The 23,736-nt window shown below is 46.1% G+C and overlaps 1 protein-coding gene across 13 annotated transcripts in view; it reads left to right on the top strand.

The window, feature by feature from the left end:
• Window positions 1-23,736, top strand: part of NIPAL3 (NIPA like domain containing 3) — a 77,146-nt gene that overhangs the window by 43,591 nt on the left and 9,819 nt on the right. For 12 of the 13 annotated variants that reach the window (XR_016388404.1, XM_089898952.1, XM_089898947.1 and 9 more), the window contains 9 exons: window positions 1,181-1,249; window positions 2,864-3,035; window positions 5,598-5,657; window positions 9,831-9,976; window positions 13,628-13,724; window positions 16,290-16,425; window positions 18,309-18,397; window positions 20,424-20,487; window positions 22,215-22,309. Coding sequence is in view for 12 of the 13 variants with exons in the window: in XM_089898952.1 (XP_089755078.1) it covers window positions 1,181-1,249; window positions 2,864-3,035; window positions 5,598-5,657; window positions 9,831-9,976; window positions 13,628-13,724; window positions 16,290-16,425; window positions 18,309-18,397; window positions 20,424-20,487; window positions 22,215-22,309 (928 nt within the window). In the remaining variant the exon portion in view is untranslated. The other variant, XM_089898986.1, reaches the window with a different exon arrangement.

Genomic DNA, 23,736 nt, shown 5'->3' with positions numbered 1-23,736 from the left:
GACTCTTGAGCAAAGGAGGAGTTGGGGAAGCCCATGCTGGGAAGAGAGGATTCCTATTTGGTTTAAATGATGCATTCGTTTGGTGTTTAGCGGGATAATGCTGGAGGGTGTGTTGAGCACATAACATAGTGTGGTTTAAATGCTGGGCCATGTACGCTTTGACCCAGCAGTCCCACTTCTAAGAATTTATCCCAAGGGATTAATCCTCATAAATGCACAAAAATGCATGAACTAGGATGTTCGATCACAGCATTGTTTTTAAAAAAGGAAATAGCCTAAATATCCAATAATACAGAAGCAATGATAGAAATGCACATCCAAATGGTAAGTTATTTTGACACTTATTAAAAATGGTGAATTATATATGCCTATCAAGAGAATGTATTTATAATATCTTAGGTAAAGGAACAGGTTATAAAACAAATTATAGTATTATTTTTATAAAAACAAATTAACATTGCCATTGCCATCAAAATTCATGGACAGAAAAAAATTTTTACAAAAATCAAAATGTTTGCAGTAACTATCTCTGGGGGTTTTAGAGTGACAGGTGGCTTTTTATCTTTTTTGCATTATTGTTCTTTTCATTTATATTTCCTAATTATTCTACAGTGAATATACTTTGGGAATCATTGTATAAAGTTTAAAAAAAAATGCCGTGCTAAGGAATCTGAACCTCATTCTTAAGGTGACGTAAATTAAATTTTTATAAATTAAATAATTAAAAGTGCCCTAAGCAACTTTGCCACTTAAAGGAGCCTCACTGAGACCCCTCTGGGAATAGGAAGACTCCATTGATTAGATGGCAAATAGTATCCCTGCCTGTGTTTTTCTTGTAAATTCTGATTTCTGAACATTGCTTTTCTGCGCAAGACCATACCAAGTCAATACATTAATGGGACTGGAAGAGCAGATTTAGGCCTTATCAAGTCCTTGTGACTGGAAGACAAAGGATGGTGCTTTCTGGTAGTGCCCCATTGCAGGCCATGTTCTGTAAACCAGCAAGGCAGCCAGAGTAAACTCAGGTAGAAAAATTCCAGTAGATTGTCTGGGGGGGCGTGGCTTTGTGATGGATGTTGTTGGTTTTGTTTTGGGACAACAAACAGTTGGATTCAAATGTGTCCTGGGGCCCTTTGGCTTAGGCCCAGCTCATGTCTGCTCCTGTGAACTTTCCTTACAGGAAAACTTGATCGGTGCCCTCTTGGCGATTTTCGGACACCTTGTGGTCAGCATTGCACTTAACCTCCAGGTACGTTTCAGTCACCAGCGCTGCCTGGGGCAGAGATACAGCTGATAGCCAGGGTATCTGGTGCAGGCCCGGCTGCCTCCTCTCTGGGGGACATTGCCTATTCCATCCCAGGGCTGGGACAATACCTTTTAGGTTGTTCCAGAATCTCTCTTGATTCTTTGTCCCTGCTTCATCCCCCATCACCCCTCAACTATGAAGACAGTGCTCTCCGTTACTTAAAAGTCTCTGGGGGGTGCCTTGGAGCATCTGCTGTGTACGCCCTGCCCCATAACTCCTCGGCCTAGTTGAGCTCACAGGCAGCTGTGGTTTAGAGCCAGTTGACGACGCCATGGGAACTGGCCCCACTGGCTGCAGGTGCAGCTGGGAAGCCAGCTGTGTGTGTTGGGTGCTGGTGGCGGTTGTTAATGCCCCGGGGCAGCCTTCAACCAGTGGGGGATGGGAGTCAGTGGATAAATGCTCCAGGCCCCCGTCCTTGGGTAGGATGGTTCTGAGGGGAGTTCACAGGGTTTCTCAGAAGGACTGAGCCCCAGTTGCCCAAAGCACTAACTCACCGTGAAAGCACCCTTCACTGGTCCTCCTCCCTTCCCTGTCTCACTTTTCCACTCCCTGACTTATGCTTCCTGGAATCACCTCCCAAATCAACTCCCTGCTCCCCAGCCCTTGTTTCAGGGACTGCTTCTGGGAAACCCAGTCCAAGACTTGACACCTGCCAGCAGGACAAATCCCACAGCGCACTGGCCAACGCTTTCCCCCAGCGCTGCACAGCTTCCAGCTTCGGCGAGCCGCTCTGCTCCTCTGGAGCAGGCACGTGAACTCTGCTTCCACATACACACACATGTGTGTTTCTGTGTGTTTCCGAGGCTGCATGGTCTCTTAGCTCCTTATGTGGTTCCCTCTCTTCTCTCTGCAGACCAGCACCTCTGCTTATGCATCTGCTTCTGTACAGCCCTCATCAAGATCCTCCCCACATGGCAGCCTTGACCCTCTAAGTCAACATGCCTTTCTGGCTTTCCTTAGTCACTGCCTCAGGGTCTGTGTCCCAAGTTCACATGTCCAGAACCAGGAATATTGTCCATGCTTGGGCCAAGTATCCACCCGAGGGAGAGCAGGGTCCACTAGCACCCACAGGGCTGCCCAGCAGAGCAGCCAGCATCTCTACAGAAAGGAGTGTATCCAAGTGGGCACACTGAACACGGGGACTCCTGGGCATTGCTATTAGAGGGAAAAGTCAACCCAAGGGCCAGGCTAAAGTGGGGGTCCTTAGATCATGGCTCCCACCCCAGACTGCTCGTTGCCTGTGATGTGCATCAGAAATGCACATTTCCAGGCCTCACCCACATCTCCCCGCTGAGGATGAGGCCCAGGCACATGTATTTTTTCAAAGCTTCCCAGGGAATTTAAGGCTTCCCGGCCAATTTGAGAACTACTGTCTCAGAATAGCAACCTAAGATTTAGATCACTACTGCTTTACTCTTCTCTGAGTCAGAACTCCAAAAACACTTGACAGGTCTCCTCAAACTATTTTTAAAAGTGGGGAGTGGATTTAGGATTCGTGCATCTTAGCATCTTTTTCCTGGAGATCTGGATAAATCACATTCTTTCTCGGATTTCTAGAAGTACTGTCACATCCGCCTCGCGGGCTCCAAGGACCCTCGGGCCTATTTCAAGACCAAGACATGGTGGCTGGGCCTGTTCCTGATGCTGCTGGGCGAGCTGGGCGTGTTTGCCTCCTACGCCTTCGCCCCGCTCTCGCTGATTGTGCCTCTCAGCGCCGTCTCCGTGATAGGTAAGACCCAGCTCCCACCCCGCCCCTCCCTTGGGACTTGCCTACCTCTGTGAGCAGGTCACCACCAGTACCAAAGAGACTCACCAAACCAGCTTTTGCTTTGCTAGTAATGCCTAACACTTACAAAGCGCTTCATACTCAGCAGGACTTGCTCTAAGCACTTTACAGATAGTGATTCTTCTAATCCTCCTGGCAGCCTTTTGAGGGAGATACTGTTATTATCCCCATTTTACAGATGAGGAAACCGAGGCACAGAGTGGTGAAATTACTTTCCCCAAATCACACAGCTAGCGAGAAGCAGGGCTGGGATGCAAACTGGCGTTCTGCCTCCAGAATCTGTTTAAGATTCGGAAAGTTTATCAGAATTGCTTTATATTTCTACTGCAGAAGGAAGATAACCTTGACACATTCATCCTAACACTGTCAAGATAAACTAAGCTTTCAGAGTGCAGGTATTTCGCACCTCTAAGAAATGCACATTCAGCTTATTCTCTGATCTTTTTACATCAACTGATACCATTTTTAAAACATCACTAACTTTCTCATCTGCCATTTTTCTGTGATTTCTGTAATCACTGAACCAGTGTTTCAGAACGTTTGAACCAACTGGAAGACAAAGGAGTTTTAATGTCCATGAAGCCACAAATAAAATAGAATTAGAAAAAAAATTCTTTTCTTCTTAAGTAAAAGATGTTAGTAGATTAGTGAACAGTAGTTTTTTGTACATAGGAGCAGGGACAGTGAACTTGCTTTGAAATGTTTCCTTCCGTCCTGCTGGTAAGCATTACAGTGCCGAGAAGCTCTTCTCGGCTCTTAAAGGAGAAAATCCTATTCTGAGTCTTAATCCTCCTGGAATTAAGAGGGCCTCTTCAATACAGGGATGGCATATGCATGGCATTTATGTGCCCCTGCAGTACCCAAGGCAGATATCACTAATCAATCATAGTGAGCCTGGATGGGCCCTCAGAATTCTCAGAGCTTCAGGCAGTCATTACCAATTACTAGGAGTTGGCAGGGGAGCGGAAATTTATTTGCTTTCCCTGATCCTATTTATTGAAAGCCCCTCTTTTTCTCGACCAGGGTTGGTAAACAGGCAGCCTACAAGATGACTGAGGTCCTCAGGCATGCTGTGTTCTTTCCCACCCAGTATCATTTCAAAATGTCATTTGAGTGCCTTTAGTTGAGGCAAGTTGTCTGCCGTCATCTCAGCTTCTCTCTGCTGTCTTGCATCTGGCCCGCTTTCTACATCTGTGTTGTTGCCCAGCCCCAACACATATTTAGGTTTGTCCTCTGCCCATTGCTCATCTATCCAAAGGGCTCTCAGAACCTTTATTGACAATGAGGAATATGTGACTGAATGACTAAGTACTTTAAATCTTAGTCTTTGAATTTTAATAAGGAGCAAATAACCAAATTCTTAAAAATGGGCTGAATTATAATGATGGGACTTCACATATAATCCCCTAGAAATTAAGGGGCTCTTAGAGTTTCTTAAGTCACCAAGTGAAAAATAATATTAAAAATAAATATTAAAATAATAATCACCATTTATTGGGTACCTATTACTTATTAGTTACTGTTTTAGGTACTTTAATAATAATAATAATAATTACTCAGTTACTGAGCATGTACTAAGTGATTTGCATATATTATCTCATTTAATTACCCCTATGACTCTGAGAAGTAGGTATTTTCAGTGATATGCTGATAAACCAACTCGAGAGAATGAGAGAAGAAGAAAAAGAAAAGAAAGAGGAGGTGGAGGGAGGGAGGGAAGAAGGGAAGGGACAGAAAAGTGGAAGAAAAAGAAGACCTGATTTTTAATGTTTCTGATGTAAAGGGTGTAAATACCCACACTGTCGCTGATTCCAAGCTACCAATGGTTTCCTGACCATTAACCCTCAGCAGGCTGGTGAAGGCTGGATCCAGCACACGATTTCAGAGACTGACTCTCAGGTGAAGTGACCTACCCAGGTTACCCAGCCAGAGGAGGCAGACCTGAGATAGTAACCCTGGTCTTTTCACGGTGAATGCCAGCCCCATCCTTTAGGACAGTCACAAGAAAGTTTGAGTACATCTGCAAACGTGGAAGAGTCAGGGAGTGAAAAGAAAAGAACCAGGGGGGAAATGTCAGAGGTAGGCATTGCCTTCTGAAAGAGCAAGAGCCCTGGCCTCCAACAGTCCTGGGTTTGAGCCCAGCCTTTCCTCGCCAGCTGCATGGTCTTGAGCGGGTCCTTTCCCTCTCTCAGCTTCAGTGTCCCCATTTTCCACATGGAATCATAACAGTGCCCACCTCAAAGAGCAAACACGCCAGAAACAACTTGTGTAAGTTGCCTGTCACACAGCAAGTATTCAACCCCCGGTGTTCCTTGTAGGAAATCCTCAGGGAGGCTCAGAGAGGAGCCTCTGTTTCTAATAACAAGAGACAGCTCTTGGGAGCATGAGTGAGAGCTTAGGCAAGCTCCAGCGCAAATGAGCCAACCCAGAGGGCACTGGCGAAGGGACTCCATTTGACTGATGGCAGCCTCAATGCTCTTCTCCCTGTGCTTTTTTTTTTTATAGCCAGCGCCATCATAGGAATCATATTCATCAAAGAAAAATGGAAACCTAAAGACTTTCTGAGTAAGTTCGTGGATTGGAGCTCTGTTCTTAATTTCATGCTTGTGCTTTTTTTCATTGTGAAACCAGCTCACCCCAATGTAGAGATCATTTGTCTCCTTCTCCCCTGTGTGGTTCTGTATCCCACCCTCATCAGGCTCCTGAGAGCTGGGTTTTTTAATCAGTGGTTCCCAAACTTGGCTACGCATCAGAACCATCTGTGCAACTTTTTAAAATGGGCTTTCATTTATTCCATTCAATCAATATTTATTGAACATCTATTGCTGGGATTTTAGGAGGCCCAGGAAAAGGCACCCTCTTTCCCTAACTGAGTTTTAAAACAGTGAGAACTAAATAAGGAAGTCAAACACAGGAGATCAGAAGTTACGCTTTATTACTAATAAAAGCTAGATTAGAACATGCAGCCACATGAACTTGCTTACGCTCTCCCCGCAGTGCGCTCCAGCCCACAGCTAGACCTTGGGTCAGTCTCCCAAGGAAATATTTGGGTTTACAGGATGGAACACTTATCCAGAATTACTGCCGTACATATCCTGGGACAGAGAAGGGAGAAAAAAAGATCAAAGCCTGAGTGTTTAAATTCTTTCGATAGATTAACTCCATTTCGGTCGAGAAATGCAGACCAATGGTGCAAGAGGCAGAAGTGTCGGTCCATTGGAGCTTCCTCCACATAGAAACCCAAGGAGTGGGGAAGAAGTTACCTACTGAGTGCCACCCTCTGTTGTAGGTGCTGGAGATATAGCAGTAGGACAGATGAGGATCCTACTCTCATGGAGGTTACCGTCTAATGTATATGTGTGTTGGAGGGAAGAACATACAGTAAACAAGTTAACTATATAACTAACCAAATAAAATAATTCTAGATCTTAGCGAGTGCTTCAGAGAAAATAGAATGCTTTTTGTTGGGGCACTGGGGATGTGGGGATGCTTTTCCTAGACTGGTCAGGGTTAGACTCTCTGAAGAGGTGGGGCCCAGACCTAACTGATACTAAGGAGACTACCAATGCCAAGGTCTGTGGGCAGTGTTCCATGTAGAAGGAGCAGCAGGTGCAAAGGCCCTGAGGCAGGAATAAGCTTGGCGTGTCCGGTATCAGTAAGGCCAGTGTAGCTGGAGGGTGATGAGTAAAGGAGGAAACAGGACATGAGAGCAAGGAGGCATGGAGGAACTGGATGATGCAGGGGCTTACGAGCCATGCTAAGGAGTTAAGGAGTGACATGATGGTGGGTCCAGGCTCTATCCCCAGAGACTTTAAATCTGGGCTGGGGCCTGGGCATTTGCATTCTCATAAAGCTCCCCAGGGTGAAGTATATTAGTCTGCAACTTGCTTTGAAATGTATCCAAAAATAACCTGGCTTGATGAATGAGTGGAGGGATGAAGAAAATGGATCGCGATATGGGATAAAGCAAGTATAATAAAATGTCAATTTAGAACCTAGGTGGTGGGACTATGGGTGCTTACTATTAAAGATTTTTTAAATATAAATTTATTTTTATTTATTTGTTTTTGGCTGTGTTGGGTCTTCGTTGCTGTGCGTGGGCTTTCTTTAGTTGCGGCGAGCGGGCTTCTTATTGCAGTGGCTTCTCTTATTGTGGAGCACGGGCTCTAGGCACGCAGCCTTTAGTAGTTGCGGCACGCGGGCTCAGTAATTGTAGCTCGCAGGCTGTAGAGCTCAGGCTTAGTAGTTGTGGTGCACGGGCTTAGTTGCTTCACAGCGTGTGGGATCTTCCCGGACCAGGGCTCAAACCCGTGTCCCCTGCATTGGCAGGCAGATTCTTAACCACTGTACCACCAGGGAAGTCCTTGTGTCTGAAAGTTTTTAAACACAAAATGTCAGGGAGAAGAAGCTCCCAAGATGCTGCAGACACACAGCCACGTTTGGGAACCACTGTTCTGAATCATTGGTGTAGAGTAACAGCAAGATTGGACCAGGAGGTGGAAAAAGAAAAGAATCTTACACTGAAAAAAAGCAGAACTACTGCTCAGCAAACAAATGATGCCACAAAGACCAAAAGACTCAGAATGATTTGTAGTAATTCTGCTGGGGGAGGGGCGGGGCTGGGCTGGTTCTGAGATCAGTGTAGAGGTTTATGTCCCTTCCAGGGTCATGCTAGGTGGTCCTGGAATGAGAGGCATGCCCTATATGAATTAGAAAAAGATGCCCCTCTGGGCATCTATAGTTCTGTGGGCAAATGCCTTGGTGAGCAGAGCATGGGCTAGATTTTAGCCCTCTTCACTGCCCTTGTGCAGTGAGCAACCTGCACAACTGTACCTGGCTGCCCTGCTTAGAGTTCTATTAAGTTCAGCAAACATTTACCCAGTGCTAGACCTTTGCTGGACAACGCAGGCATATTGATGAGTAAGACCTGTCCCTGCTTACGGAGAACTTAAGACAATAGACTTGCACAGAACTTACCATGTTGAGTTTAACCATGGTTCATTCATTCGCTGAGCAATTGAACAACTGGTTTTTTGAACACCTGTTGAGGCCTAGAATGAAAATAAAGGACATTTAATATGGTATCACATTTCCTCGAGATAGTGAAATGAAACAGGTAGAGTTAATTCTATCACAGAAAAATCCAGAAGCCTGTGGTCACAATATGTGCAGCTCAGAACTCACAGCCCTTTTCAGCTTGCATGGGGCTGGGTTCACTCAGCTTCAACCAGAGGCTTTTCACCAACCCCACAGGGTTCAATTGGAGTGTGACAGGACCCTGGGGAAGAGGAGTCAGGAGACTCTGGTCCTTCACCCAGGAGCATGCCTCCTGGGCCACCAACAATATCTGACAGGGCTGTGGAGTAGAGCGTTGGTAGTATTTAGATAGTTCCCTTGGGAGTAGGTTAAGTAGCCAATTGGGAGAGGCTGAGACAGTTTTTCAAAGGCATACCATAGGCTCTGAAGGTTTGCTTTTGAGGTTTTTTTGTTTTTTGTTTTCATCTAGCCCATCTAGCTTTAGAATGTTCCTTGTAAAATGCATATTAAAACCAGAGTGCAATACTAGAACGGCTAAAATGAAGGAAAAATACGCAGTTTTGCTCATACGCTACTGGTGGGAGTGTAAATTGATACAGCCACTTTGGAAAACCATTCGACAGTACCTACTAAACTGGACGTCTACATCTCCCATGACCACGAATTCCACTCCTAGTTTTGTACCCAATAGAACTACGCGCATATGTTTTCCAAATGACATGCACGAGAATGTTTGTAGCAACGTGATTTGTTATAACCCAAGACTGGAGACTACTTAAATGCCTATCAGCAGGAGAAATGATAAATTGTATCCTATTCACACATGGACCACCGTACAGCAGTGAGAATGAAGAAACTACCGCCACATGCCAGGATACAGATGAATCTCACAAACATAGTCTTGCATGAACCCAGACACAAGAAAACGTACTGTACGAATCCATTGATATAGAGTACAAACCCAGGAAAATGGTCAGTGCTGGTAGGAGTCAAAGTGTTGCCCTGGGGGTGGGGGCTAGTGATTGGAAGGGGACATGAGTGTGGATTTGGGGGTCCTACAAATGTTCCCTTTCTCGACCTGGGTGCTGGTTACGTGGGTGAGTTCACTTTGTAAGAATTCATCGAGCACTTTTTTGTATGCATGCTATCTTATTAAAAAAATTTTTTTTTTTTTTTTTGCGGCACGCGGGCCTCTCACTGTTGTGGCGTCTCCCGTTGCGGAGCAGAGGCTCCGGACGCGCAGGCCCAGCGGCCATGGCTCACGGGCCCAGCCGCTCCGCGGCATGTGGGATCCTCCCGGACCGGGGCACAAACCCGCGTCCCCTGCATCGGCAGGCAGACTCTCAACCACTGCGCCACCAGGGAAGCCCCTAAAAAAATTTTTTAACACTAAATGTATCTTTAAAAAATGACATTCAGAGGACTTCCCTGGTGGCCCAGTGGTTAAGACACCACACTTCCTCTGCAGGGGGCACGGGTTTGATTGCTGGTGGGAGAACCAAGTTCCTGCATGCCTTGAGGCGTGGCCAAAAAAGTAGAAAAAAAACAAATGACATTCATGAAGATACTCTGTTTTTTTTCAAGTAAAGAAAAACCCAAAATTCAAGCAATAGCAGGTCCCCATATGTTACCCTACAGACACATGCTGGCCTGGGGCGGGCGCTTGCAGTAAGCCCTGTGATGGCCTCCCTCTCCCTGCAGGGCGCTACATCTTATCCTTCGTTGGCTGTGGTCTGGCCATCGTGGGCACCTACTTGCTGGTGACATTCGCACCCAACAGTCACGAGAAGATGACAGGCGAGAACATCATCAGACATCTTGTGAGCTGGCCTTTTCTCCTGTACATGGTGAGAGAAGCCTCCGGTCCTTCCACCTGAGATGATGGGGGTGGGGATGGAGTCCTAGAAACCAGAAACCCAAATTCCCAGCAAGACGGGGTTCACGGGAATCATGATGTATTTCACAGCGCCGAACACCACGCTCGCAGAGAGCACGTAGTTCCTGGGGAAGTGCTTTTTTTCACTTGTGTCCTGAGTAATGTCTAAAACTGCATGTATAGTATGATAACTTGATTTTTTTAGAGGTATTTGTAGGTCTGTACGTTACCTGTAAAAGATTGGATAGAAAAACAGAAACTCCATCAGTAGTTGTCTCTGAAAGATGGAATTATGATTGTGTTTTTATTTCACCTTCGTCTTTACAAATTACCCAAAATTTCTACAGTGAGCATTTAAAACTGTTATGGTAAGAAAAAAAGTTAAAATTTTTAACAGTTAAAGAATGTTATATATATATTTTTGCCCGCTATCACACAGCTGATAGAAGCTGATAGAAACACGGGAGACACTGCAGACTTTATCTCCTAAACCCCCAACCAGAACTAATCAAGGTTACAAATAGATTACAATTGACTAATTGTAATCTAAATTGATTACAAATAGACTAATCAAGGAAAATATCTAAGGTATTTGGTAAAGTTTATTCCTGCTCCCCCTGCACCATGTTAAACACTTTTTAATGTATTATCTATCAACAAAAATAACCAGTAAACAGAGGAGTTTTATTTGAGGACTCAGGACTATAGCCTGGGAGACAGCCTCTCAGATAACTCTGAGGAACTGCTCTGGAGAAGCACAGTTTTCAGCACAGTTTTATATCTTCTCAGGTCAAAGAACATTAAACAAGTCAGGGATACATTCCTTAAAGGTATAAAACAACAACAACAAAAAACAGATCAGCATGTACACAGCAAGTCGGTTTGTCCTTGGTACCTGGGAAGGGAATCTTATCATCGCAGGGGTACTAGCATTGGCATCCCATGAAGGGAGGCATTTAATATTTATTTTTAATGTGAACATTCTTTACTTCTGGTCAGTGTACCCTTTTCTTTAATAATTAAAGCAGGTGTACAATGTATGTTTGAAAGGCCACAAATAGGCCACTTTAGTTAACATAAAATTTTTTTTAAATTTTCTCCATTTTAATCTTTTTTTTTTCCCCCCATATTTATTTATTTATTTATTTACTTGGTTGCACCAGGTCTTAGTTGTGGCAGGCGGGCTCATTAGTTGTGGCATGCAAACTCTAAGTTGAGGCATGCATGTGGGATCTAGTTCCCTGACCAGGGGTCGAACCCGGGTCCCCTGCATTGGGAGCTCGGAGTCTCATCCACTGCACCACCAGGGAAGTCCCTGTTAGCATAAAATCTGAGTTAAATCATGTATAAGCCAGAATGACTTCCCTAGACCTCAGTGTGTGAAAATTTGTTTCATCACATCTCAGACTCCCTCGATAGTCCTATAACATAGGTGTTTTTCTCCCCATTTTATGGATGAGAAAACTGGATCTCAGGGTTAGCAAACTTGCTCAGAGTCCCGTGAGAGCCAAGCTGGACCTGAAGCCTGCCTGCCTGGCTGGCCTCACGTGTCACCACAGCCTGCTAACGAAGGTGTTCACTGTTTTGCCTTGACTCAAGCAGCCTGGGCCTGCTGTAGAGGCCCCGAACGTCCTTTTTCCTCAGATTGCCCGTGAGGCAGGTGATAGATTCCCCCAAGGTTGGGGCTGTGTCATCTCCCTAGCGCCAGCCAGCCCCAGCGTTGACCTGTAGGCATGGAGAAGTGTCTGCCGGGCAGAGCCAGAGACCCACCTCTTCAGGAAAAGCTTAACCCCAGAACACAGGCTTCTCTTTCAGAGAGTCCTGGGCTCGAGTCCATTGCATACTGTGTAGCCATAACCCAGGCACTTAGCCGCATGCTCTGCCTCCTTCTCTGTACGTTAACTGGCGGGGTCACTGGACCCAGGGTGGCTGTCAGGTCCACCCAGCACGTGACGGATGCTCAGTGACCAATTCAGTTTGGCTTCCTCCGTCGTCACTGTGGGGCAGTGCTGCCAGCTGGAAAGATTTGGCCAGATCAAATTCAATACATATTTATTGAGTGTCTGCTATGTGCCAGACACTGGGTATAAAAGCTAAACGAGACGGGCTGACAGAACTCATGGTCCATCAGGAGGCACCGACACATATACAGCCATCTCGCGATAGAACGCCAAGGGCTCTCCCAGCGTGCGTTTAGGCGTCATGAAGAATGGTGGGGAGATCGGCCACTCCCACCCCCCCTGCCCAAATGTATGCACATCAGTTGGGAGTGTTGCTGAGTAACTGTACATCTGCTTGATGGCGTATTTTGCAACAATTAAAGATAATGATGACAACTTCATAAAACATGAAAATTGTTTACGGTAACTCACAACGGCCCAGCACAAAACTGTGCTTTGACTGTGATGACAAGTAGATAAAATATGTATTCACTGTGACAAAGACAGGAAGAAACAGGAAAATGAACGCAGCTGTGTTTTATGATCTCTAATTCTGAGGAATTTAACAATTTTTTTCTTTTTAAAATGCCCATTAATGTTTCTGCGTTGGTTTTTGTGATAAATGAACTTCGGTAGGAGGTTGGGATAGGCAAACAGAGCTGAGCCATTGCTTTAGTTTTGCTGGGGGCTGGGGCTGGCTTCACTCCTTGGGAAAGTATTGCCAGATGTCTGGACCTTTAAGGAATAGAAAGGACAAGCTGTTGCTGCAAAGGCGGGGAACTTCTCAAACTTCAGAGTTTTCAAACTCGCTGTTGTCTAGTAAGATTCTACTGATGGAGCACCTTCTGAACACCAGGCACTGGGCCCCCATCTGCAGGCAGTGTAGCCTAGTGGGAAAGCGCATGGGCCCTGGAGCCAGACTATCCGGGTTCAAATCCCAGCTCTGCCTTTTGCTGGCTTGAGATTCTTCATAGAATTATTATGCTGATTTAGTGAGTTGAGTAAAGATAAAATGCTTAGAATAGAGCCTGGCAGATTTATGAGTTCACTAAGTATAAGCTGTGATTGTGGCCCTCTAAGTTAAGAACACTTATCCCTGTTTCACAAAGGAGGTAACTGAGGTTTAGAGAACTTAAGTGACCTGGCTAAGGTCACACAACTAGTTTAGAAGGCCTCATAACTGGGCCTCCCTGACTCCAGAAGTCCTCTTTTTTCTGACTCTACCAAGCTGCACGCAGTGGAGGCTTGGTTAGCAGGCAAGTGGTATATATACTTATATACTTAACCGAAGAGCTCTTCTCCTCACCGAACAAGCAGCTCCCTCTTTAACCAACTCCCAGTTTTGGTGGGGGTTACCATGGAGTAGTGAAATGGGACACCAGCTCAGCCTGATGAATCTTGACCATCCAAGACAGGGTGGACCTGAGGCCAGCCCAGCACCCTCGGAGCCTCACCACGAGGTGAACTGCTCCTCAGTATTGGGAGTAGAGAGATTCAGCGTTCCCTGCTTTCCTGCAGGATACGTATCAGGAGTTTGGGAAATACTGGCTGTTTCAATTCCCCTTCAACTCTGAGGGCCTGTGACTGATGCAATCAGCAGCATAAACTCCAGCCCAGCCCCCCAGGGTCTCCTGGTCTTGCCTGTGGCCCCCGCTGACCTCCCCCCTTGCTGCTCTCTGTAGCTCGTGGAGATCATTCTGTTCTGCTTGCTGCTGTACTTCTACAAGGAGAGGAACGCCAACAACATTGTTGTGATTCTCCTCTTGGTGGCGTTACTTGGTAAGTGAGGGTCCTGGGGATTGAGTTTCGCCACCACTAAGTAGCACCAAAAGGAAACATGGGTTTTGTTTACTGAGCTGTGGCATCTGGACCCAGGAGCTGCTGGAGGCCGGCTCAGGCTGGTCCCTCTGCATCGGCGGCTGCAGGAGCTGGGTCCCTGCTAACCGGATGCAGGCCTTGTCAGTTCCATCTTGCTGCTGACGGCATTCGGTGTTCTTGAGCCAGACAGACACCCGTCCCCTCAGGGTGCCACCCATTTGAGAGGGAGGAAATGACAGTAAACGAGTTGACAAATACATAGATAGTATAAGTTTGGGCAGTGACAATTACAATGACGAAGAAGAAAGCAGAGTAAGGGTAGGGGTGGGGGGTTAAGAGGTTATTTCAGGGAAGTCAGGGGTGGAACAGGTTCCAACAAGTGAGCCCCTAAGGGTCTGTGTAAGACCTATCAGAGGTTAAGACAATTCTGGATTCAAAGGCAAGAATTGATTTTGATTTTGCTCTCTTTTTTTTTTCCTTTTAAAGGCATGGGTGCAATGGGGGGAATGGCTCCTAAATCAGATTGGGGCAAGGCTGTAACCCCACATAGAGTTAGATTTACTAAGTAGAGCTGTGAGAATCACCCCTTCTTCCTGGAGAGGGAGAGGTGGGTGCGGCCTTGCCGCTACCTCCTAGTGACTGTCCCTGTGTCAGCCACGCTGTCCTCTAAAAATGGGCCTAAGAGAACACCCAGATCTTGGGGGGAGAGGCGATTAAATGAGATGAGCACCGGTCCCCAGTGTGTGTTGTTTCCTTCTGTCCTTCCAACAGCAAGCCCCCATTCCAGCGACAGGCCATAAAACACACAGATATGTCATCATAGGACAGGGCTCCATTTTCTTGTTTTTAACAGCTTTACTGAGATACAGTTTACATACCGTAAAGCTCACCTGTTTAAAGTATACAATTCAGTGATTTTTTTTTTTTTTTTTGCGGTACGCGGGCCTCTCACCACTGCGGCCTCTCCCGTTGCGGAGCACAGGCTCCGGACGCGCAGGCTCAGCGGCCATGGCTCACGGGCCCAGCCACTCCGCGGCATGTGGGATCCTCCCGGACCGGGGCACGAACCTGTGTCCCCCGCATCGGCAGGTGGACTCTCAACCACTGCGCCACCAGGGAAGCCCCTACAATTCAGTGATTTTTAATATATTCATAGAGGATACAACCATCATCATAATCGAATTTCAGAACATTTTTGTCACCCCAAAAAGAAACCCTGTGCCCACTAGCAGTCACTCCCCATTTTTCCATCCTCCCAGGCCCTGGCCAATCACTAATCTACTTTCTGTCTCTATGGATTTGTCTTTCTGGACGTATTACATAAACGGAATCGTACACCATGTGGCTGTTTGTCCCTGGCCTCTTTCACTGAGCATCACGTTGTAGAGGTTCATTCCTGTTGCAGCATGACTCAGTGGTCCGTTCCTTGATGATTTTGTTTGCAAAGTGGATTGGAAGATCACGGTCCCAAAACGTTCTCTCCTGGTGAGTTGGAAGGTCAGAAGGTTCTGAGGCACGTTGGCCAATTCCTTTCTGCCCCCTCCTCACCAACAAGGACAGCCTGGAGAAAGTGCTTGACTTAACTGCCTGCCGATGTTTGAAAACTGTAGTCTAAGTAGCTGAGGCGCCCAGAAGCCACTGTGTCTGCTGGGCTGTTGGCAGGAGAAGGCAAAATGAGCAGACGCTGAGAAACATAGGAAAGCAAAGCATTTCAGCCAGAACAAGGAACTTCATTTGTACCATACTTGGGAGTTCCTTTTAATTCCCGCTCTGGCAGGGGGATCCAACAGTTTAGAGTTAGAAGTCGTTTCTGCAGCACTGGGTAAAGCAGTGGTCTCAATAATGAGGTGGGTGTATGGGAAGAAAAAATATTAGAACTGGTATTTATTTTTATCTCCACCTTTTAAGTATATTTCCTACACATGTTTTTATGATGTATATACCATATAAGCATAGTGTTACATGACTATAATTTTAAAATAAATAAATGTATATATATTTGAAAAGTATATACCTATGCATAGGGGTATGCATTCCAAAACATGTGGAGACCTCTGGTCTAAAGAAATGTTTTTAAAAATACCAGTGAGTAAGCATTTTAAAAGACCAAAAAAACAACAGAAAAAACTCCTGAGCTCTGTACACACCACATTTTTCTTGTGATTGCCGTGAGAAGGATACTCAAAAGAAGTTCATCTATACATTCGATTGTTTTGACCTTGCATTGTGTTCCAGACACAGTGCTGCCACTCTGGAGTTCAGAGTGAACTCACTACCCTTTCTTGGTAGAGTTTAGAAGGGCATTTGGAAATACCCTTTGGAGTTTTGCTTTCCTCTCTGCTTTCACGGGAGGGTACAAAAGAACCAATGCCAATAGGATCTTCTCACTGTGTAAATCACTGGCTGGGCTCTGCCCATGTTCCCTGCATCTTGGTCACTTTGTCCTTTGAGTTTATAAACTGTCCCCGCCCCCCCACCCCCGCCACGTCTCTGAGGCTCCCACACATCCTTGTTAACCTTCTGCAGGCTCAATGACCGTGGTGACAGTGAAGGCTGTGGCCGGGATGCTCGTCTTGTCCATACAGGGGAACCTGCAGCTCGACTACCCCATCTTCTACGTGATGTTCGTGTGCATGGTGGCAACTGCTATCTATCAAGCCGCGTGAGTTGCAGATTCTTTTCCTGCTGGGCTTCCCCACAAAGGTCTCTTCCAGCTTCTGGGCCCGATTACAATTGTTTTTGAAGCTGTAGGGCAGGTAGAACATGCAAATGTTCTGTCGCCAGGGTTTGGCATCCACTGTGGAGAGAGAGGGGTCGCTAATTTGCTGAGTTATCACATGGAGGGGTGCCGTGCTGCTTGAAAAGCCTGGAGTGGATGTATTTTTCCCTCTGCCTCAAAATGTGAGAACCACGCAATCAGAGGCAGCCTCGATTCCCATCTGGACCAAGGCAGGTGCCCACTTCCGGGGCCTCAGAAGAAGCTGTGCCGTCCCCGTGAGGCACCTGTTTGTCTGCCTGGTGGAAGACAGACAGTTGTCTCCAACTTTCTTGTCCTCAAGAAATCTTTCCAAGTAGAAGAGCAAGGTGATGGTTTCTGCCTCAGAAGCAGCAGTTCTGAGGGTAGGCCTGGGCCTTGCTCACGTCAGAGATCCGGTGCCCAGCGGGGGGCCTGGGCGAGCATGTGACAAACCTGCCTGGGGACGGAGGGTGGACAGTGCAGGTTTCAGTGTGGTGCATGGGGCCGGTTCACCCCGGACAGGTCAGGCCCTGGACTCCAGCCGCTGGGGCTCACCATCCACCAGCGGTGCCTCCGGGGAACACAGCGGTGACCGCTGCCACCTGGGCGCCCGGTGTAAGCTGTGCTCTCACTGCCTTCACAGGAACTTGAATTCATTTGGTCCCCACGGCAATGATATCCTCATTTTGCATGTAAGGAACTGCTGCGAGAGGCCAGGAACTGGCGGAGCTGAGACTGGAACCCCGGCGTCTGTCTCCCTCCCCGTCCCGCGCCCCTCACCCCTCTGCTCTAGGCCTGCTCCTCAGCTTCTCCAAGACACAGATTCCCCGTCTGCAATGACAATAGCAACAGCCCCTACCTAACAGAGTCGCAGCAGGCTCTAGTAGGATCCAGGATAACGTCCAGTAAATAGTAGCTTCTTTTATGATTTTTGTTACTATTATGCTGAGTATGACTATGCTTAGTCCTCCTACAGTGATTCTGGTCATCACCCCTGAGCCCCTGTCCAATGCAAGGCTCTGTGCTGTGCCCTCCGGGGCTTATAAAGATGATCAGGTGCCCCACCCTCCCCGGGAAGCTTCTCACTCACACATCACACATTCATCAAGGCCTGCTGTGTACCGGGCCCGTGCTGGGCCTTCCACGCACAGAGACATGAGCGATAGTCACTGAACTCAAGGTGCTCACAGCCCTGGTCCGAGGACAGCCGGGTAAACAGACAATTACAGTTGGGTGGGAAGTGTGTTATGGTGTAAGGAACTTTGCGACAATAACCAAAATGCTATGCAGAGAATAGACAAAGAATATATTCCTAAATGATGGAGTGTTTATCCGCAGTGGAGAGGTTAGGAGTGACTCTAATTTACTCTCTCTTTTTCCTATATTTATTGCAGTGAGAGTTGAATTAAGAAGAAAATTTGTTTAAAAGAATAATTACAACATGAGGCAGGATGTGATAAGCGCTACAGGAGTTTCTTGGACTGTTAAGGGCCCAGGAATGGCTTTTTAGTGGGTAGGGGATGCAGGGGACACAGAGGTGAGAAGGGCATTGCGGTGATAAGAACTATGTGGTCAGAGGTGTTGGACGGGGAGAGGGATGGGCCTCAGGCTGTGTGTCCAGAGGAAGAATAGAAGCAAAGCGTGGACCCCAGCCCAGGAGACACACAAGGCTGGCATCCTTATAATCCCAAGGAATATTCCTTCATGCCTCATCTTCGTATTTTCAGACCAAGCCTGCGGTCATCGGCTTTCACCTCGGCCTTTCGACATCCCCACAGCCCACTGACCAGAGTGCTTTTGTGTTGAAGGTTTTTAGGTCAAGCCTCACAGATGTATGACTCCTCTCTGATTGCCAGTGTGGGCTACATTCTATCCACTACCGTGGCTATCACAGCAGGTAAGGGTGTGGTTGCTAGATCTCTGTCTTCTACCTTGACAGCAGGGACATTACCCCAGTGTGGAGGGAAGGGGCGCCGCCTCTGTCAGAAGGCCAATTCTGCTGACTTGTTCTGCCTGTCACAGTTGTAGACGGTTTTGTGGGGAAAGCGCAGGATTTAGAGCCAGAGAGGCCTAGGTTTGCACCCCAGCACAGACACGGAGCTGTGTAGCTCTAGGAAAATCACTTCACCTCTCTGAGCCTCATTTCCACATTCATAACATGGGAGTAATAATACTTTCCTCCTAGAATTGAAATATGTATAGTCCAAATGTCCCCTACTTTGTACTGCTTGTGTTAGGTTTCTTTAACAGTTTTTACCGTCATCTGCTAACTCCACAGCCTCCACTGGCCAAGTGACCACACATTTCTTCCGTATAATTTTTAGAGATCATGAGTATGTACATAACACGTGCTCAGTAAGTGATCATCATCTTTATTACATTCCCCTTTTCTTCTACTCCACCCCTATAGGTTTTTTCTTTTTCTTTCTGAGGTGGCTTCAGAGGCTGCAAGCATATTTGTGTGTGTGTGTGTGTGTGTGTGTGTGTGTCGGGTTTTTTTGTTTGTTTGTTTTTAAATGGCAATGGTGACTAAGATTTTCAGAGTAAAAAGACCAGTAACAACCAGTGTGCCTCCCTTTGAGGAAGGCCCAGCCGGAAAGCCATATATTTTGCACTGCAGTTTGGACGAGTGGCGCCCAAACTGGTGTTCACAGAGGTTAGAACAAGAGGGCACACAGCCTGCCAGGGCCTGTGCCGTGAGCGGGACCAGGGATTGAGCGGGGCTTGACCCAGAGCAGCCAGAAAGCTAACCTCATGCAGAGATTCAAGTCATGGTCAACAGCTTCGGTCCAGGCAAGATTGAAAGGGATAGAAACACCGTGCTTGAGTCCGCAGTCAGGCAGGGAATCAGGAGCTCCGGGCAGGGTTGGGGTGGTGGGGTGTGAAGTGGGTCCAGACAGATGCTGGCTGCAGGGTGAGGGCGGCAGGCCTGTGGCACTGCCACACTGCAGGGTGTGACACCTGCCAGTCTCATGAGGTTAGAAAGCTCCGGCGGCTTAACCACGGAGCCTTGGTTTTCCATCTTAAGAAAGATGGGGGGAAGATGTGGTACATATATACAGTGGAATATTACTCAGCCATAAAAAAGAACGAAATAATGCCACTTGCAGCAACGTGAATGGACCTAGAGATTGTCATACTGAGTGAAGTTAAGTCAGTGAAAGACAAATATCATATGATATCACTTATATGTGGAATCTAAATAAAAGGTACAAATGAACTTATCTACAAAATAGAAATAGAGTTACATATGTAGAAAGCAAACTTATGGTTACAAGGGGGTAAAGGGGAGGGGAGGAATAAATTGGGAGATTGGGATTGGCATATACACACTACTATATATAAAATAGGTAACTAATAAGGACCTGCTGTAGAGCACAGGGAACTCTACTCAATACTCTGTAATGGCCTTTATGGGAAAAGAATCTAAAAAAGAGTTGATACCTGTATATGTAGAACTGATTCACTTTGCTGTACACCTGAAACTAACACAACATTGTAAATCAACTATACTCCTATAAAAACTTAACAAAAAAGAAAAAGAAAGAAAGATGAGGGAGAGGAGTGTGTAAAAACTGGTAAGTCTCTAGTTTAGCTCATAGTGTCGTTTCACTGGGGGAAGCTGGGCACAGGGTACGTGGGAATTCCGTACTATTTCTGTGCATCTAATATTATCTCAAAATAAAAAGTTAAGAAACAAAAGATGGAGGTAAGAGGGGCCTAGGTGGGGGAGAAAGAGAAGACAGTCTATTCCCCCCAAATGGCTTTTATTCCATTCTGCTCATTTCTTACTAGGTGCAGTCATAGTATTTTGGACCCCTTTGGTATTCTGTAGGGAAGGGAGCTTCGCCAGATCCTAAACAGACTGGCAGGTAGGTGATTTGAAAACAGCTCACCCGCATTTTCCATTCTTTGCTGCTCAGGCGCCATCTTCTACCTGGACTTCCTCGGGGAGGACGTGCTGCACGTCTGCATGTTTGCACTGGGGTGAGTCCCATCCTGCTCCCTGGCCCCGAATTCCAGGCAGGCTGCCCCTCTCTCCCTACCCCTGCTCCAGCCTCTCAGGCAGTCCCTTAGAGCCAGAGGAGCAGCTGGCAGTGGGAGCTTTGTCCCCAGAGGTGAGCGTTTCATTCCCCAAAGGGCTTTACTTTTCCTTTCTTCTCTTTTGGGCTTTAATCTCCTTGTCATTTCGAACACATCACAATTTGATGCAGGAAAGACTCTCACCCTCACCTCAGATCAAAGAATTGGATACTGAAGCTGAACAAGATGCCATCATTTTGCAAAACCTAACAGGAGGGGTAATGTCCCATGTTGGCAAGAGGATGAGGAGCCCAGCTCTCTGCCACAGTGTGAGAAGTTCTTTAATGTGGGAGGACAATTTGGCAATAACAGTGAAATTTTTAAATGAGCATGCTTCTTGATGCAGCTTTCCATTTCTAATCATTTATCTTGGAAAAGTAAATGATGGACGCAACGCCACATGTATGAGGGTGTTTGTTATTTTTTAAATTAATTGTATAAGCAAATAATTGGAAACGACCTAAATGCCCATCAGTAAAATACAGGTTAAATAAATTACACATCTTCGTATAATTAAGTACCATACTGCCATTTTGAAAAATTGAGGTCAGTCTATTGGTACTGACGTAGAACCATGTCTAGGATACGTTGAATGAAAAAAGTTACATTTTTTAAAATGTATAGTATACCCTATGAGCCAGCAATTCCACATCTAGATATAGACCCAAAAGAAATTAGTTATATATATTGACAAAATGACTTGTACATGAATACTTATAGTAGTTTTATTCGTTATATACCCAAACTGGATACGACAGGAGAGTGGAAAACAAGTTCTGATATATTCAGACAATGGATCAGATAATGCGTTCCACACAACAATAAAAAAATAATGAACTACTAATGCACACAATGAAGTGGATGCATCTTAAAAACATTTATCAGGCGAAAGAAGTCAGACATAGAAGAGTACACGCTGCATTGTTTAACTCACAAGAAGTTGAAGAACAGGCCAGTCGATTCTGTGGACGTCAGAACAGTGGTTTCCTCTGGGGAAGGGTCTGCATGAATGGGGAAGGGGCACAGGAAACTTTCTGTGGGTAAGGGATGGAAATGACTCCTCTATTGACCTGGGTGGTGATCCCACGAGTGTGTGCACAGGTAAGATTAATCGAGCTCCGCATTTAGGGATTGTGCGTTTTATTGCCTGTAAATTATGCCTCAGTTTTTAGAAAGTGTGCTTGTTTATCTAAGCTCTGGAGAAAAGAGAAAAACAAAAAAAAAGACTCTGGAAGAATATACACCTATAGTGGGGGCAAGTACAGGGACTTCCTAATTTTTACTTTCTCTGCTCCAGTATTGATTGAATTTAGGCCGTAAAGAACTTTTTAATTTAAAAAAAAATCTTTAAAGGCAGGGTTCTGAGATGCAGGGTAAGTGGAGGTGAGGGTTTGGCCAAGGATGGCCTGATTTGTTCTGATTGAGGCTTGTGTGGGCTGCACGGGCTGTTATTATTTATCTCGCATCTGCTTCCTGCTGATCCCAGGCCCGGCCGCCTCTCAGGGCCCCTCAGCAGTGAGCCCACCTCCGCAGCCTGCCACCCTGTTCTCCCCTTTTTCCCATTACTCACGTTTGAAAGCATCCCTCCCAACCTCACTCTGACCTTGTTTCTCTTCATCTGTGTTTGCCAGGTGCCTCATCGCATTCTTGGGCGTCTTCTTAATCACACGTAACAGGAAGAAGGCCATTCCCTTTGAGCCCTACATTTCCATGGATGCCATGCCAGGTAACATTCAAATCCGGCTGGCCAGCCCATCCACATAGAATGACTGCTACTTCCTGTTTAAAAAGACACAACCAGCCTCTGGGTTTGGTGCAGGGAAGGTGTGCTGTGCTATTATGATGTGACTGTCTCTCTTTTTTTTCTTTCTGTTTTTTTGTGGTTTTTTTGGTTTTTTGTTTGATCTCAGTTTGCAAAAGAGGAGGCAATGGCTGAGCCACCTCGATTGGTTTTGAGCACATCTTGCCAGTTCTCATGTCAATTTGGGGATCTTTTAAAGACAATTCTGATTCACACTGGATATAATCCTGATCTGCAGCCCCAGGCTTCATGCCTGCAAAAGGAAAAATCCAGTTCATCTCAGTGGAATGGAATGATCAGAGAGGGGAAGGAAAATAGGGTGAATGAAATTCAAATACCACAACCTCACTCCTTAGATTCCACAAGGGAGTGGATTGTTCTGGAGAGCCTAGTTCCCCAGGGAGCTCAGGGTTCACACTGAGAAGCACAAGTTCAAATGGCAGGAACGAAAATGTGTGAATCAGTTGAGTACTGCACAAAAGGGAGTGATGGGGCTTGTAGAGAACTGGAGAGCACTTTCCAGCCTCAAGGGATTCAGATGAGAAAGTTAAGATGTTGGGCAGCCCCATCTAGATTTGCTGACCTAAATTCTATAGGATACTAGCGGCCCCTAGCTTTCACTCTTTAACTCAAATTTAATTTTTATTTTAGATATATAAGATGGAACTCTCTCCAAAGCATAATCTCCCACCCTCCATTAAGACAGTCTTGTGAACAAAAGACAGTCACAATGATGGAGTAGAATACTACTTAATAAAGTACTCGGGAGGCAGGTGTGTTCTCAGGGCTGACCAAGGTGCCCATGATTTAAATGGCCCCAGGGTTTATGTGTCTACTTTTTATATTATTTCTTCATCTCTTGCTATTAAGCTGTTGTCTGTCATTCTTGCTGTTACCAGCCTGCCTGTGTATAGCAGCTCCGTGTCAATCTTCTCATTTGACCCAAGTTGTTCGAATCATGTATAAAATTAAAATAAATAAGCTCTGAGTTGGGGCCTTAAGGTTTCTCCTGCGAGTTAAGTGCATGAGCTTTAGTGCATGGACTTTTGAAACATCTAATCTGGCTGCTCAGATGCCTTTTTTGCTTACTTCCTTGTTTCTCGGCTGTGTTCCGGATAGATGAGGGCGCTGGATAGCTGAATTCCAGATAGGTGAGGTGTCAACTCTGTGTGTGCAAGTATGTGTATGTACATGTGTGTTTGTGTGTTTATAAACCGTGTATGTGTATACATCTATATAAGTATTTGCGTATATGCAGATGTGTTTTCTGGTAGAAGATAGAAGGTAACCTAAGGTAATCTTAGGTATCCGCGTTCTGTGATCTGTTTGTGGACGTGGCTCTCGCTTCCTCT

The sequence above is a fragment of the Delphinapterus leucas genome, chromosome 1 (genome assembly GCF_059928025.1).
Source record: "Delphinapterus leucas isolate spDelLeu-1000000601 "Yukka" chromosome 1, BTC_Dleu_Yukka2, whole genome shotgun sequence".
NCBI lineage: Eukaryota > Metazoa > Chordata > Mammalia > Artiodactyla > Monodontidae > Delphinapterus > Delphinapterus leucas.
This window is presented reverse-complemented; position numbering and strand designations above follow the sequence as displayed.